Source organism: Capsicum annuum, chromosome 9 (genome assembly GCF_002878395.1).
Source record: "Capsicum annuum cultivar UCD-10X-F1 chromosome 9, UCD10Xv1.1, whole genome shotgun sequence".
Taxonomy (NCBI): domain Eukaryota; kingdom Viridiplantae; phylum Streptophyta; class Magnoliopsida; order Solanales; family Solanaceae; genus Capsicum; species Capsicum annuum.
Window position 1 is genome coordinate 1,938,528 of NC_061119.1, and position 17,482 is coordinate 1,956,009.

General features: G+C 34.8%; 1 protein-coding gene and 1 pseudogene across 1 annotated transcript; one reads left to right on the forward strand and one right to left on the reverse strand.

The window, feature by feature from the left end:
• Positions 1 to 76: 76 nt before the first annotated feature.
• LOC107843211 (APO protein 3, mitochondrial) lies at positions 77 to 4,424 on the reverse strand. Its single transcript, XM_016687441.2, has 3 exons — positions 3,183 to 4,424; positions 1,127 to 1,557; positions 77 to 780 (listed from the first exon to the last, which is right to left on the reverse strand). Exons 1-3 carry the CDS (start codon positions 3,509 to 3,511, stop codon positions 371 to 373), a joined length of 1,170 nt encoding a protein of 389 aa, XP_016542927.1. The 5' UTR covers positions 3,512 to 4,424; the 3' UTR covers positions 77 to 370.
• LOC107843210 lies at positions 3,528 to 16,545 on the forward strand (annotated as a pseudogene).
• The last annotated feature ends 937 nt before the right edge of the window (positions 16,546 to 17,482 follow it).

Consider the following 17,482-nt stretch of genomic DNA (forward strand, 5'->3'; position numbering starts at 1 on the left):
TGTGCCCTTAATGACATGCTTTATAGACAGAAAGCTACAAATTCCAAATGTTTTCGATTTTTAAACTCCATGCATAGTAAAATTATGCCACATAAATTGAGACGAAGGACTAATAAATTAACTATGGCCTTGTTTACATTCTTGTTTAACACGACAAACTTCTTTTACATGTATTCACAACATTCTTTAAGGTTCATGTGAAGTTGAATTTCCAACTCCCAGAATCCGCGTAGATTACCCTAACAATCAACGAGCCCTTGCAACGATAGTCTTGGGTAATCCTCGCCAGCAACAATCAAACCAACGAAACAACAAGCTCGGTTCAATGATCCTTTTCCTCTGGCAATATGTTGGCCAGCATTTCAGAGCTTTATACAACAAATTTTTCTTCATCTAGTTCAGGAACTACGACATCTTCCCTCATCATGCGATAGTAATCATCTCCGACTTGTGCTCCAGCTTGACTAAACAGTTCAAGGACCGCAGGTAACTTTCCGTAATACCTCTTCAAAGAATCTACCAAAAGGTCACCAGCGTGTGGGTTTCGCACATGCCAGACATATACAGTAGCGAGAAGATCGTCTATCGTTGCTTCTTGCCAAGCATGCTGTCCATCCCTCATCTGGTGCTTGAAGGCTTGACATTGCCTAACCCGATGACCCTTCGGACCAACTTGCAACTCGGGACAATATCCACATGTTTGAACACCATACGTTTGCATGAGTTGTATGGCTCCAGTACGCAAAATTTCCCAAGCTTCCACTCCTCGCACAGCGAATCCTGGTGAAGAGATAAAAAGTAGCGGAAAATCAAACTAAAAGGTTCGGCATACCATAAGAAATACACCCTTCATTTCGATTTGTTTGTCTTGCTTTCCTTTTTAGTTCATTTTAAAAAGAATGTCTCTTTCCTATTCTGGCAACTCTTTAATTTCAACTTTCACATGACATGTTTAAGAGCACTAAAGGATATTTAGTTTAAGACCACAAGATTCAAAAGCCGTCTTTACTTTCTTAAACTCAGTGCAAATTCAAAATAAGTTTCATCTCCGGTGCGCCTCTTAATAGTTCACATTGAGAAATGACAACAATTATAAGAAAAAGCATTGTAGTAACATAAAACATACCTTTTATGTCATCATAGGGTAAATTCAAATGATTTTCATCTCCGATGGGCTTCTTAATAGTTCCCCTAGACCGAAAAGACTCTATGTCCTTCTCGGAAAAATCATCCTTGGGAAACCTCTTCTCAAAATCTATGAGTTTTCCAGCAACCCGGTAAACGGGGAACTTCCTTCTTCGGGTTGGATATTCAGGTAAGTCCACACCAGCCTGAATGCACAATTCCACAAGGGCTGGGATGCGATCAACTTGAAGTCGTTCATTATGTGAAACTGCTCTTCCCAACCTGTCGTAGAGATGAAAAGATTCTACGACAGGTAATACATGATCTACGCCCCCTCTTTTCCATGTATGTTCTTTGTTCTTCTGACTGCCGCTAACGTTGCAAGTTCTGATCTTATGTGGTGGATGACCAACATGAACTTCAGTACATAAGCTGCAAAAAAGGACAGAGATCACAACGATTTTAACTGTCGCATTTCATAATGAGTTGCCAGATAATCTTCCATCGATTAACTAGACCTCGACTCCAAATCAGCAGGAGTCAGCTATATGAATCTTCTATATCCGTTATGTTTTAGCCACTCACAAAATTTCAACTTTTCTCTAAGCGAAATTCACGTCAAAACATTTTTTTTTCAACTTGAACCAAATATTATCGAACCCCTTACCAAGTAATTTGCCTTCTACAGAAATTAGGATTCTTAATCTCACATATCTTGATAACTAGTTTAATCTGAACTGGTTGATATCGCCTATAAGGATCATTTACTTCTATCGCGTTGTGCTCTTAGCTAAGTCTCTGCATAACAATAAGTAACGAGTATCATATCTGACTAATAGTAAGCTAATCCTCAATCTACCACAAGTCCACAACCGTACACCTTTATTGGGACTTCAGATCAGTTTTCCTTCACAAAAATACGCTCTGCCCGGTAATACTATCAGCAACAATTCGCCATATTTTCTCCATGCTTCTCTTCTACTAAAACCGAGTTCCGGTTTACATAGAGTTAATTGCCATAAAAACACCTGAACTATCATTTTTCCGCGAATTTCACACCTTAACTATCAGTTGTTCCCTTATCTTACCTGAACTATGACGACTATGTGTTAAAACTCACCTAGTTGAGTATATAGTGATAATTCAGGTAGAAAAATGGAACAACTAGAAATTGTCCTAGCTAGCTTCGCGGTGTGTTTTAATTCAAAATTTGTTATGATTCAGAATTCAGATAGGAAAAGTGAGAATGGTGATAGTTTAGGTTGAAAAAGGTAAAAAAGCTGATAGTTGGCGGTTGTGGGACTCGCGAAAAAGATAAAGACTTCAGTTACAAACTCTAACTTCTCAGTCTAACATGGGCTAGTCCCTTCGCAAGCAAAAAAATCCTACTAACCAGACATAAAGTAAGCTTCCATTAACTATAAAAGTGCGACTGTCACGGATGTTTTTGACCATTAACTCCACCGAAGAGGAGTCACCAAACGTGGAAAAGACTAAAGAGCCCTTTTTCCTTACTCGAAGGAACCACTACCATAGGATGTAAGATCTTTTACATATGATTAGTTTCGACACACTATCAAAGTGCGACTTTTAGGCGTGTTTTTTACCATTAACACCATAGAGAGGAAGTCACCAGACGTGGAGGAGACTAAAGAGTCCCTTTTCCTTACTCGAAGGAGCCACTACCATAGGATGTAAGATCTTTTACATATAATTCGTTCCAAATCACTATTAAAGTGCAACTTTTAGGCGTGTTTTTGACCATCAACACCATAGAGGGGAAGTCACCAGGCGTGGAAGAGACTAAATAGTCCCTTTTCCTTACTTGAAGGAACCACTACCATAGGATGTAAAATCTTTTACATATGATTAGTTCCAACTCACTATCAAGGTGTGACTTTTAGGCGTGTGTTTGACCATTAACACCATAGAGGGGAAGCCACCAAGAGTGGGAAAGAGTACGTTTTTCTTCCTAGAATAAACCGCTACCATAGGATTTAAGATCTTTTACATGTCAGTTGCAATCAAGTAAGTTTAAATGCAAAATGAATCTTTACCTGCAAAAATAAATAGGAATATCCTCCGATATCCTCGAAACACAAGCTAACAACTGATTTCTTGAAGCTAAAACCTGATGAGCAACTGGTATTAGCTTTTCAACTAACAGTCCATTTTCCGGTGGCTGCAATGCAACTTCACGTACCACTCTTCTCTCTTGTTTGTCCACTCTTCCTCTCCGCTTAAGCTCGTGAATACTCGTCACCCACGGCTTCTTTTCCGCCTTTTTCAGCTTTCTTGGTAGAGCTTCCATTGCTGATTTACTTATAGTTGATAATGCTGCATTGCTACCAAGATTTAATATTGATACAACTCGTCTACGGAACATTCTAAAAAGCGACCGAATGCAAAATATGGTGCAGCCTCGTGGTCAATTAAGTGAGTTGAAAGCACGAGGTCTCAGGTTTGAATTCCAATGGAGACAAAACAACACTAGGTGATTCTTCTTATCTGTTCTAGCATTGCTGGATAGAGTTGCATGATATATATTGCTGGTGCAGATGGCAGGTATCTCTAGATTTAGTCGAGGTTCATGAAAGTTGGTCCAGACACTATGGATATGTTCTAGCGTTAGTAGAAAGAATTACGTGATATATGTTGCCAGTGAAGATGGCAGGTATCCTGTGGATTTAGTCAAGGTGCGTGAAAACTGATCCAGACACTATACATATGTTCTAGCATTAGTGGACAGAGTTACGTGATATTTGTTATGAGTGAGAGATGACAAGAGTTTCGCGGATTTAGTGGACATGCACAAAAGCTAGTCCAGACATTACGATTGTTAAAAAAAAAATATACTGAAAGTTGTTGAAGTTTATTTTGAATTGTATCAGCTAGGCATTATAACAAACAGTTGGTGTGCATATGGGCTGCAAAAGGTCAGCACCAACCACTAAGCTCGTTCGAGAAAAAAGTGGAACTATAAAAATCTACTGATTATGCATGTATTTAACTGACTACGTATGTAATAATTTTATCAGTTATGCTAAGACTATGAAGTAAAAGAAATTGAACAATTTTTAGTTGATGTATTGGCACTTTATAGGTAGAATATTAATATTAATTTTTAGAGCTAGTTTGATATGAGGGATTAGAATATTATTAACCACAAAATTATGTGCAAGTCATTTAAAGTGTTCGGTATTAAATTTTTTCTCTCAAATACTCGATCTTAAAATTTTATTTAGAGTTAATACATAAAAATAATTTTAAATTTGATACCAAATTAGAACTTTGATCTTACACTTTGATAGTGCACAAATAGAACCTTTAACTATTCAAAATCTGAACAAATATGACCTCTAATTTTATAATTCCATCCGTGAGTTTTACTCGCGCCTACGTGGAAAGGTAATCCAATCACACGGTGCCACATCGTTAAAAGGGTTGATTTGGAGGGAGGTCATATTTATGCAGTTTTAAATAATTAAAGGTCATATTTGTGCACTGTCAAAATTTTGTGTTAAAAAGGCATCGTTTTTATTATTATTATTATTATTTTTATTATTATTATTATTTTATTTCTATAGCTGCAACATCTAACTTTTTTTTTAATTAAAAAATCAAACCCGCGCAATAAGCTGAAGGAAGCGCCCAGGAAGAGCAAATAACACCACTGGACTATCTAAGTGTCTTGTTTCATGTGGTTCAACATTAACATACATACATACATATAGATTTTCTACCTTATATAGATAACGTATTTTTTTTACCGAGGGGGTTCAGGTGAACCCCATGGCAACCACGTAGGTCCGCCCCTGCATTAATTTAATAATATTTTAATAACGTTAATTTAATAACATTGTAATAACGCTAATTTAATATACTACTACTACTATTCTTAATAACGTTAATTTAATAACATTTTATTAAAACTATAATTTTTTTATTATTAGTATAGTTTCATCTTTAATTTAATATTTAAATAAATTATATTTAGATATATTATATAATTTAAATTCTCCTCTGCTTTATAATATATATACATACCCGCGCAATTTTTTCGTATGAGGCTGACCCACCTAATTAATAAATCTTCAATATTGCTTTTTTCTGCAATGACAAAAGAAATTAGATGTCATTTTCATCTTTGAGCCAAAAATAATTAAAAAATAATAGTGAAAAGTCATTTAAAGGTTATATTTATGCAGTTTTGAATAGTTAAATATCATATTTGTGCACTGTCAAAGTTTAAGGTTATATTTATGTATTATGTATTTAGATTTTAAGCTGGACGCGCCTAGTTTTGCATGTTAAACATGCGTTTTGCCCTAACTCTTTTATCTATTAAAGTGTATGATCTTAAATTTTTGTCGCCTTTTCTAACATTTGCATGTAAGATAGAATTTATGGTCAATCAAACAGATTCACTGTCATAAAATATTTTAAACATCTGTCAAAAGTTATTAAGTCTGTCTTATGAATAACATATCTAAGTTCTTATTATCATTGCCTGTAAGATAGAATTTCTGATCGATTTTATAAGTTTATTGCCTTGAAATATGATGAATATCAAACATGTCTATATGCAATGTTTATTTGACAATATTAAACAGTATACATGTATTTCTTTAAGATAAAATCTATGTTATTGATTAGCTAATTCAAAAATCATGAAATTAAATCTCATTCACACAAAAAGAAAAGTAAAAAACAATAGACCCCACATAAAAAAGAAAATTATACATGGACTTATTTACACAAATAGATCACCTCAAAAGTCAAAATCAGCTATAATAGTCAAGTAATTAATTTCTCTTTATTATAGTAAAAATTACCTAAATTAGATAAGATTTTTTATTAAGGTAAATGTCCTAATTTAGATGATACTCTTAATTATAGTAAAGACTCAAAATTAAGACCCAAAATTCTTTTATTATTTTAACATATTTATTCTAAGATCATTATACTATTTGAATTATAAAAAGTTATTAAACAATTATTCAAATTTAATCTCAACTTCCAAATAAGTGCTTCATCTTTGAGACTGTTCATCTAAACACCTCGACTCATAATTAGATACTCCAATTTATCTGTACTATGTCTCGCGGGCATCCAATGTTGATGTTCGCATGATAAATAAATTTTGGAGGTATGTAAATTTCAACTAGTACAGTAGAAACGACTTGAGATATCTAGATATGCATATTCAAAGTTGAATTGTTTACTTGACAGTCGAGATCAAGTTTGAGTGTTTGTTTACGTATGTTTTTTACAATATAAATAAACACTCAAACTTCACCTCAACTGACACGTAAACACTCAAACTTTGAGAAATATACATTCAGACACCTCAACTCATCTCCTCTGTTACAAAACGATCTATCTAAACTCCTCCAAAATTTATGTGTCACATCAGCATCACGTATCCATAAGGCACAATAGTGGTGGACCCAAGATTTAGGGATCGTGGGTGCTTGGGAGGTTCAAACACGTATATTGTTGTTCAAAGTTTTAATGTTTACTTGAAAACTAAAGCACTAAATATCTTCTTGATTTACTTGGTGTTTTTCTATGTCTTATACCAACTTTTATGCATTTTTTCATATAATTATACCTAACCTGCCTCAAATTTAACCAGCGTCGGAGCACCAAAAAGATGGTCATAGGTCCGTCCCTGGATACAATAAGCGTGCACTCTCAAAGTCTGAGTTCCTACCTGCTAGTTGAGACTAACTTTAAGTATCTATTTATGTATTACATTGTTTACGTAACATGTCATTTTAAAATCCATAGGGGTCTAACTATCATTTTAAAAACTATAGGGGTCTAACTGAGCTTATAAAGCTAGTAACTAACTTCCTAAACCTATAAATATTCCTTTTCATCTCCATTCACACTTCCTCTTAAGACTCAAAGATACACCAAAATCTGCTAAATTTCCCCAAAAAATCTGAAAATAACTTGCTAGATTTATTAAGAAAAATTGTTAATTTCACCGCGGAAATTCCACCGCGATGATCAATTTCAACATGATGATTTTGAATTGAAGGATATTCAAAAGCTTGAAGGACACACTGGTAAAGGTTTTAGGCATTGCTTGGAAGAAGGGTACCGGGGTATGGGGTTCTCCGGATGTAATCGCATCGTGTAGTGATGATAAAACTGTACGAGTCTGGGAACAGAATCTCTCTGGTTCATTCGTGTGTAAGGTTTGTTTTCTTTTTTTTTTTTCATTTCAAAATTGTTCATTTGTATGGTTATTACTATAATTTACCTGATATCTGTTGCTGGTGAGAGGTGGTAGATATCCTATGGATTTAGTACAGGTCACAAGAGGTTCGATTTCTTTTTTTTCATTTCAAAATTGCTCATTTGTAAGGTTATAAGTTACCTGATATCTGTTGTTGGTGAGAGGTGGTAATGGATTTAGTATAGGTCGCAAAAGGTTTGATTTTCTTTTTTTTTCATGTCAATTTGTTCATTTGTAAGGTTATAAGTTACCTGATATCTGTGGTGAGAGGTGGTAGGTATCCTATGGATTTAGTATAGGTCACAAGAGGTTTGATTTCTTTTTTTCATTTCAAAATTGTTCATTTGTAAGGTTATAAGTTGTCTGATATCTGTTGCTGGTGAGCGGTGGTAATGAATTTAGTATAGGTTGCAAAAGGTTTGATTTTCTTTTTTTTCATGTCAATTTGTTCAGTTGTAAGTTTATAAGTTACTTGATATCTGTTGTTAGTGAGAGGCGATAGATTTAGTATAGGTCGCAAGAGGTTTGATTTTTTTTCATTTCAAAATTGTTCATTTGTAAGGTTGTAAGTTACCTCTGTTGCTGGTGAGAGGTGGTAGGTATTCTATGGATTTAGTATTGGTCGCAAAAGGTTTGATTTCTTTTTTCATTTCAATTTTGTTCATTTGTAAGGTTATAAGTTACCTGATATGATATCTGTTGCTGGTGAGAGGTGGTAGGTATTCTATGGATTTAGTATGGATTACTAGAGGTTTGATTTTTTTTTTCATTTCAATTTTGTTCATCTGTAAGGTTATAAGTTACCTGATATCTGTTGCTAGTGAGAGGTGGTAGGTATTCTGTGGATTAAGTATAGGTCGCAAGAGGTTTGATTTATTTTTTTCATTTCAATTTTGTTCATTTGTAAGGTTATAAGTTACCTGATATTTGTTGCTGGTGAGAGGTGGTAGGTATCCCTTGTATTTAGTATAGGTCACAAAAGCTGGCCTTGACACTACTGTTATATAAAAAAAATCTACTCCATCCGTCCATTTTTACTTGTCCGCTTTCTTATTGGCACATGAATTAAGAAGTAGTAAATGATAGGGATAATTTTACCATATTACCTTTTGAATAATAATAAATTTAATAATTTGGGAAATGCATTAGCGAATGAATCATGTTTAATGTTACCTGATGATATCTGTTGCTGGCAAGAGGTGGTAAGTATCCCGTGGATTTAGTCTAGGTCACAATAGCTGGCCTTGACACCATGGGTACCATGGGTATCCAAAAAAGGAAAAAAATCAAGTGTGAATTTTTTAATTAGGAGCCTGTTTGGATTAGTTGATCGTAAATAACTACTCCCTTCGTTTTAAAACGAATGACCTACTTTTCGTTTTAGTCAGTTTCAAAAAGAATGACCTTTTCCTTGTTTGACAATACTTGAATTACAACTTTTCACGTGACATTTTAAGACCACAAGATCAAAAGGTAATTTGGTACATTTGATATAACTTTAATTTAAGATCACGAGATTCAAAAGTTTTTTTTATTTTCTTAAACTCCGTGCCAAGTCAAAATAGACAATTTTTTTGAAACGGAGGGAGTGTGAAGCTTAAGTGTTGAAACTGATTTTATAAAGGCATAATATATAAATAAACGCCTCAAATTTGACTTCAACTGACAAGTAAACACTTTGAGGGCTCGTCTAGTTGGGAATAAATTATTTTGGGATTAATTATCCCGGATTGTTATCCCACCATTAACGTGGGACAAAAATAATATTACAATCCCAAGATAACTAATTTGGCGATAAGTTATTCCATGATTTTATCCCAACCAAACATGGGATAAAATCATCCTAAAATTAATCTCAAGATTAGATATCAGTTATCCCTCGTACCAAACGAGCGATGAGAGTGCACATGTAGACATCACTACTTGGTCTCCATTGGCAACTAGAATCTCCATTTGTCCCTATTGTATACCATGGACAACCCTTGGGAGGCATCTAGATTATTATCTTGTAAGTTGGAGAATTTACTGATACAGTGGAGACGATTGAGGTGTCTAGATGTGCGGAGTCAAAGTTGGAGTGTATATTTGCCAACTGAGGTCAAGTTTGAGTGTTTGTTTATTTATTATGCGTTTTATAAATAAATACTTACGTGTTTGGGATAGAAATGCTGAAATTCTTAATAAGCAGTTGATGTGTTTGCTAAAAAAGTTTTGATAAGTTGTTCTTTTGTTAAAAATGACTAAAATTCCCTTAATTTTCTTTCAAAAACTTGTAAATTTAGAGGGTGTTTGGCTAAACTTATAAACTGGTCAAATGGACGTATAAGCACTTTTTAGCTTATCTACACTTTTGGTAAACCCCACGTTTGCAGGCTGTTTTGGAGGTATCATCTATGGTTAGATCCTGTGCTTGGTCACCAGAATGCAAATTGTTGGCAGCAGCTTGCTCTAATGCCACCACTGTCATTTGGAAAGATGACGGGGTTCATGCATATGAGTGTATCTACACTTTGAAGGTACAACGACTTTCTGAGTGAAATGCTCTTAGTTGACTGACGATATGAGAAATTAACTCTCTGTAAATACTGCAACACAAACTTCAGACAATTTGTCAGCAGAATAAGGGAATTTACAACTGCGGAGTTGTTTTGATTTGCCTTTTATTGATTCGTGATCCTAATTTAGATACTAAAATCCTGTCTGCTTTCTTACATTTCTTATGCTGGATAATGTCCAGGGTCATGAAAATGAAGTGAGAAGTGTTTCCTGGAATGAAAGAGGGCAACTTCTTGCGACGTGTGGAGGTGATAAGTCAGTCTGGGTATGGGAAGTTTTGCCCGGAGATGAGTTTGATTGTGCTACAGTGTTACAAGGACACACAGACGATGTTAATACTGTTGAATGGTATTATGATGATCTATTCTCGGCTAGTTGTGATAACACAATTAAGGTATATATTTGATGTTTAACTTCACGTTGTGTGCGTGTCGTGTGTTACTTGCTTTGAGAAATTCTTGCGTGCTTGCTTTTCATACCTCTATTACGTGTAAGGCAGAGAATTGGTAGTGAATGGAATTCGATCCTTTGCTAGTGAAAATATCTAATCTTTAGTGTTGCTTGAAAACTTTAGGCTTGGAGAGAGAGACGTGATAACGACGGTGTTTGGAATTGTATTATAAATTTGGGTGAGTCTGACAGGTAAGAATCATTATTGGGCATTACAAAACCTTGACTTTATTTTATTTACTGGAGGAGCAAAAAATGTACACCTGAACAATGTCATATTACTTTGTTTATCAAATTTGTAGTGTCTTGACTGCATTTTTACTGGGTTTTTTGTATTTCCTCGTGGCCTTTGGCCTAAGTTATCGTGTTTTTGAGTAGCTGCAGAAACGGAAAAAGGTAGTTTCCCACGGAGGCACTCTTTGGAACCATGATCAAACACAAATTATTGCTCTAATATTGGCAAAAGCTATGTTGCTCCGACTCTTTAAATGCCGATGGTGTGTACCGGATCCTTCCAAAATTGTGCATTTTTGGGCGGTTTGATATAGGTGTGGCAATAATTTTTTGGAGAGTCTAAGCAACATAGGACAAAAGTGTTTTTCAAATTAATTAGCCAAAAACAAGCTTCTAATCGTCAAAAGTAACTTTTCTAAAAACACTGCACAAAATAATTAGATTTTGGAAGTTTGGCCAAGAAGGCAATCAGTAACGTCGTTTAAGATTGTTTGGGAGCTTATGCCACTACATTGTTGAACTTTCAGCGGACATACATCTACTGTGCGGTCTCTCTCTGTCAGTAAGTATAGAGAATATATGGTATCTTGCAGGTATGGCTTTCTTTTCTGCTGAATTCATTTTAGAATATACGCTCTCAAGTCTTGGGTGTATCTTAAATAGGATATGTGTTTTAGTCACTACTAAACAGATCTTCCATTGAATTCTCTAACTTGCAGTGATGATCTTACCATTAAGATATGGATTTGCGAAACAGATAAACTCTATCTCACGGATTTTATTGGCCATTGGTAAGCCCCATCTTATCTTCACTTTCATAAGAATAATGCTATCTTATATAGTTGATTCACGGACTTATAGAGTCTGGCTTTACGTCTCAGAAGGGAAAGAGGATTGGCCTCATGCGCACATGAGAACTATGCTGCAAGGAAAAATGGTCGATTTGTGTCCGCAACCCCCTCCCCCCACCTCTCCTAGGCTCAAGGCTTGATCCAAGTCACATTTTGAATCCCGGGGAATTTCTGTTCTCCATATATTTTTCTATTAACTTAGCACACGGAAGTGTTTGCAACCACCAGTGTAATGGAGCACGGTGCTTTAAGAAGCCATCCTTGTTTATCCTCTGGGTAAATGTAAGCCTCCGGATGCCTCAAAGCACGCAACGGTCTTTTCGGGGTTATCTCCGCGCATTCAACCCATTCTACGTGACAGTGGTGGTGCCCTGAAACAAAGGGGCAGTCTTTGCCTTGCCGGGGAATACAGGTCTTAAGCTTAAGCTTTGACGAATTGAAAGACCTTACATATCTCCTAGTGTATGAAAGAGTGAAAAGGTGCTTTCATTGCTGTGGAATTATAAGCCTTTGTGTATTCTTATTTTTTCAAAAGAAAGGGTGATGCATTCGGGTGGACAAATATTTTTGTTCTCCTAAGAGACTGCATTTAGTGCTTTGGCTATTTTTATCCTCAATCCAAGAGCGGTCTTCATTTGTTTAATAAACTATGTTTGATGTAATCGTTATCAGCAATTACTAAGTTTTCAGAGCCTAGGATCTATTTGAAACAACCTCTCTACCCCCCGAAGATCCTACTGTGTGAGACTACACTGGGTATTCCGTATGTTGTTGTAATTACTATGTTTTCCAACTCCTGATTTACGACCATCTCCTTTATGTGCTTGTTAGGGTATGTGCTTGCACTCTATCTGGATATCACGACACAACAATTTTCTCAGTTGACTGGTTGAGGTAGCTACTTTATATCTATTTGTTATCATGCTCAGGCTAATATATGTTTTTTTCTGTTTGCACTCCTTAATATTACCTTTCTTTGAGCAGGGGATCTGGGTGGGTGGTGGTGGTGGTTGGGGGTTTACGATATACCATCTATTTTCCATGAATCAAGAGTTTCGTAACTTGTTTTACTGTCTAGAGTTCATGTTTGATCTCTTTTGCAAATTATAGCCATTCCTGAAGGCTAACATACTTGATATTCTAATATGTTAGAGATTTACGCAGTAGGGTAGTGCTGGATGAGCGGGACCCAAATATAATTGCGAGTTCAGGAGCTGATGATGCTATACGTGTATTCATCGAGAATAAGGACAAAGAGGTATCGGAAAACCTTCTATATCCCTTATACCGTTTAGTACTTCAGGTGCTTATGTTGCGTATAATGTTAATCCCTTAGTGGATCAATTCCAACGAGCCTTTTAAACTGGTACTACTAGTAATCGATTCTATAGCTTTTTCCATAAACACTGATCTTTTGATCATGTTTTGAGCTCCATCTCCAAAAACCGCCTCCTATTAACCCAAATTTCTTGTGGAGTGGGACGATTTTGGGGTGTGCTTCTACAACACTATGTGTGAACCCTTCAGATCCATCTTTGTCCGGCAAGATTATCTTGGTTTCCTCTGATTGTAAGCTATACATGCTGCCCCATCAATTAGTTGAGATGCACACAAACTTCCCCAGATTCACATGAATGATATTGTCCATATAAGCTAATGGTGATCATCTAATATCGTCTCTTCCAGCCTTATTTGGTATAATAAATTTACTTTTTCCGATGACAGGTTGATGGACTTACATTTAAACTACTTTTGAAGAAGGAGAAGGCTCATGAAACAAATATAAATTCTGTGAATTGGCATTCTGGGGTAAGTCACTCACTGGAATAATCGTGTTACCGATCATAGATGAATCTAGGATTAAAGTCATTTGCATTCAACCTTTAAGGTTCTTAGCGTTGGAACACACTGCATTCTAAAGTTATGGTTTCATCTACTACGTGTCACAATTTTCCTGATTCTTTGACATAAATTTCGTGCTCCACATCAAAAATATTGGTTCATATGAAGCCGGTCACAATACTCCACCTGTTACGGATCCACATAGGTGGTAAGATGTGTATGTCAGAGCTGACAAATGGTGCTTTGGACAAAAAATATGTTCGGCATTGCAATCGTTGTTGTATGTTTTTTCAAGGAGATAAAATGTTTTTGTCAACTACAAGGGTGAATTCACTCTCTAATGCTTACTACCCTTTAGTTTGATTGGTATCTGTCTTAGTACGACCCTTTATTCGAGTTTTTTTTCTTCATCACATTGTTCGTGGCTACGTGTTTGCCTATTTTGAGCTTCTCTTCTATTTCCCTAACAAAATCGAAAGCAAGATTCTTTTTTGTCCTGCAATATATTAACTTTCTTCTGTCAAAACCTTGCAGGATAAAAGGCTTTTGGCATCGGCCAGTGATGATGGGACATTGAAGATATGGGAATTTATTTGCCCGTGGCCACTGGCCGCATATTGACAACTGATACAGACGCCACACATCGTAATCTATATATAGCAATATCATTACTACCTTTTTTTTTTGCTCGAACCAAAGACCTCTGCTTAACGGTAGAGGGACCCTATATATCCCCTACCATCCTCAGTGATTCATTACTACATATTTTACTGAGGAAATGCAATTTTTCTCAATATTTGGTACTCTATCTCTGTAAGATATTCCTATGCATGTTATATGACAAATCTGCTGTCAACATTACAACAAAGATGGTATCCAGAATTTGAAGTTTATGAGTTTCTGGCAATTCCTTGCTATGCTACCGGATTAACATTTGGTTGTATGTACGTATTTAGTAGATTTATCAACAGATAAACAGGTTTTGAGCGAAAGCTATTGGATTATATCGAACCTGTACCATATGCTCCCTGACTTGAAGCTGGGACCATTTACATTTTGGGAGCCTTGGAGTAACCGGTAAAGTTGCGGTCATGTAACCAGGAGGTCACAGATTCAAGCCTTGGAAACAGCCTCTGGCAGAAATGCAAGGTAAGACTGCGTACAAGACACCCTTGTGGTGGAATCTTCAGTGCACCGGCCTGCCCTTTTTTTTTAACTCTCATGCATGTTGTATGACAAGTTGGACTTTAGCATCCATGGATGCATCTCTCCATCAACCACATTGTGTGATCTATATTTCATGTTGAAATTCTATTTTGGCTTTTTCTAATCTTCTTTGATTTCTCATTCAATGTCCGTATTCATTTTGGGGCCTGTCGACTGTTTTGGATTCATGTCGGGAAGTCCTATTTGAGAGGTAAGGTGTTTCATACAAATCGAAATCAGAATTTACCTATAAACTAAGGACCAAGAATGCTAATATTGACATGGAAATACACAATTATTATGATAATAAAACAATAATTCAAGCATAACATATTTCCTACATAAACTCACCAAAAACACATTTTTAAAATTAATTAAAAGACAGATTGCACTAAACCATATATCACACATATCGAAATCAGAATTTACCTATAATCCAAGAACCAAAAGCGCTCGTATTAACATGAAAATACACAATTATAATGATAACAAAACAGAATTCAAGTATAACACATTTCCTACATAAACTCACCAAAAACACATTTTTAAAATTAATTAAAGAAAAATTATACCAAACCATATATCACACAGATCGAAATCAGTATTCACTTATAATCGAAGAACCAAAAGTACTCGTATTAACACGGAAATACACAATTATAATGATAACAAATAACATATTTCCTATATAAAGTAACAAAAAACACAATTTTGAAATTAATTAAAGATAAATTATACCAAATCATATATCACACAAATCGAAATCAGAAATTACTTATAATCCAAGGACCAAAAGTGCTGGTATTAACATGGAAATACACAATTATAATAATAACAAATCAGAATTCAAGGATAACATATTTTCTACATAAAGTCACAAAAACACATTTTTAAAATTAATTAACGATAAAACATATATCATACAGTTCGAAATCAAAATTTACCTATAATCCAAGAACCAAAAGTGCTCATATTAACATGGAAATACACAATTATAATGATAACAATCTACATAAAGTCACAAAAAATCACACTTTTGAAATTAATTAAAAATAAACTATATCAAACTATATATCACACAGATCGAATTCAAAATTTAACAATAATCCAAGAACCAAAAGTGCTCGTATTAACATGAAAATGCACAATTATAACAATAACAAAACAAAATTCAAGTATAACATATTTTCTACATAAAATCACAAACAAAAAAACATATTTTCGAAATTAATTATCGATAAAATATACCTTACACAGATCGAAATCAGAATTTACCTATAATCCAAGAAGGACCAAAAGTGCTAATATCAACATGGAAATACATTATTATGATAATAAAACAGATCAACTACAGTAAAAAGACCATAAAAAATAGAAATCATAATTATTATTTTTTTCAAAATAATAACTTTTTTCTGAAAAAAAAACCTCATCTTTTTTTTTTTTGTGGAGCATATTTCAATAACTATTTTCAATTCTCAATCTTCTTCTTTCTTCAACCAAAGCACTTTTAGCTGACATTATTTTATTATTATTCATTAATGTTGAATCAAATGCATTACAATCAATCCAATCTTTTAATAATTCTTCTTGTCCCCAAATTTCTGGTATCCATACATGTCCTGCCACTTCAACTCTATGTCTTTTCAATCTCTCTCTTCCATTTTCTGGATTATTATCTGTCCTCATTGGCCCGCCCTCGTTATGCACATGCATGGTTGCATGCCCCACTACATGCACACCTGACACACCTCCTGCATCGTTGAATCTCTTTGGCTCCTGACGATTTTCTTGATGATCGCGCTTGATAGTTTTATTACTTGGTGGTCTTGTTGACTCGATCTTGTTATTTTCTCGTTTGTTTGTCATAATGAACGTATTGATAAACTTCTGGTGGTGATGGTCGTCGTCGTCTTGAATGAATTTGAAGAAAATTGTTGAAGGACGAAATAATTTTTTTTTTTTTTCTGGTTTTGGCTAGTCTCCAAACTATTGTGTTGTTTGGAGCTAGCCAAGACTCAAAGAGAGAGAGTTGTTTAGAAGGGAGAAATGATGGTTTTATTTAGTTCTTCAAAAGAATAATGTAAAAAGAGAGAATATATTGTTGTGTTGGAGAATAATGCTATATGAGGGGATTTACTAGTATTAACATTTTGTGAGGGGGAAAGGGCAAAGATTTATAATTAATATTGTGGGTGAGGGAAAGGACCAAAGATTTATAATTGGGGTGGGGTAATGAGTTTTTTTTTTTAATTATTTTGAAAAATAAATTATAGTAGTACTCTGTGGGTATTTTATTTTCTTTATTATCTAGCAGTGTGTTATCTGATCTTATTATGTGTTTTTATGTTATTTTTTTGTTGTATTATTATATGTTTTAAGTCGGGAGTCTATCGAAAACAGTCTCTCCACTCCATCTAAGATAATGGTATGGACTGCTTACACTTTACCCTTCTCAAACCCTACTTTGTGGAAATAAACTGAGTATGTTGTTGTTTTCATTGATATCTGATATCTGTATTGAAATTTGATTGACTAATTCGAATTCATGAGTTGTAGAATGCATTTCTCATGCATCACAAACTCCGATCCTGGAGATGATGCTTCCAATAAGATTGTTTTTCGTATTCAAGATTCGATCTTAAAATTTCTTATTTGGGACGGAAAAATCTTAACACCATTCAACCACAACCTTTAAGGAGGGGGGCGCAGGGTACAGTGACGGAGCCAAAAAATTGACAAAGAGTATGCAGATTTTCTTCTCGATTCTGTTAAGGGTATACAAAATTAAATACATATTTATATTAGCTAATATTTAATCTATATATACAATATAATTTTTTGACAAAAAATATACATCTGGCCACACTTTGATCTAATTGACTCCACCCAAGGTCATGACCACAAAGTGTGTAAATCTTTTTTTTTTAATTTATTTTTTTGTAAGGCAAGTGAGAATAGTACGTGT

Excerpts from the sequence above, each read along its gene's own strand:
- LOC107843211 (XM_016687441.2), bottom strand. The coding sequence starts at position 3,511 with ATGTTCCGTAGACGAGTTGTATCAATATTAAATCTTGGTAGCAATGCA. Across the intron at positions 1,558-3,182 it reads ATTCCTATTTATTTTTGCAG|CTTATGTACTGAAGTTCATG; the intron begins GTAAAGATTCAT and ends CCTTTTTTGCAG. Across the intron at positions 781-1,126 it reads ACCCTATGATGACATAAAAG|GATTCGCTGTGCGAGGAGTG; the intron begins GTATGTTTTATG and ends TCTCTTCACCAG.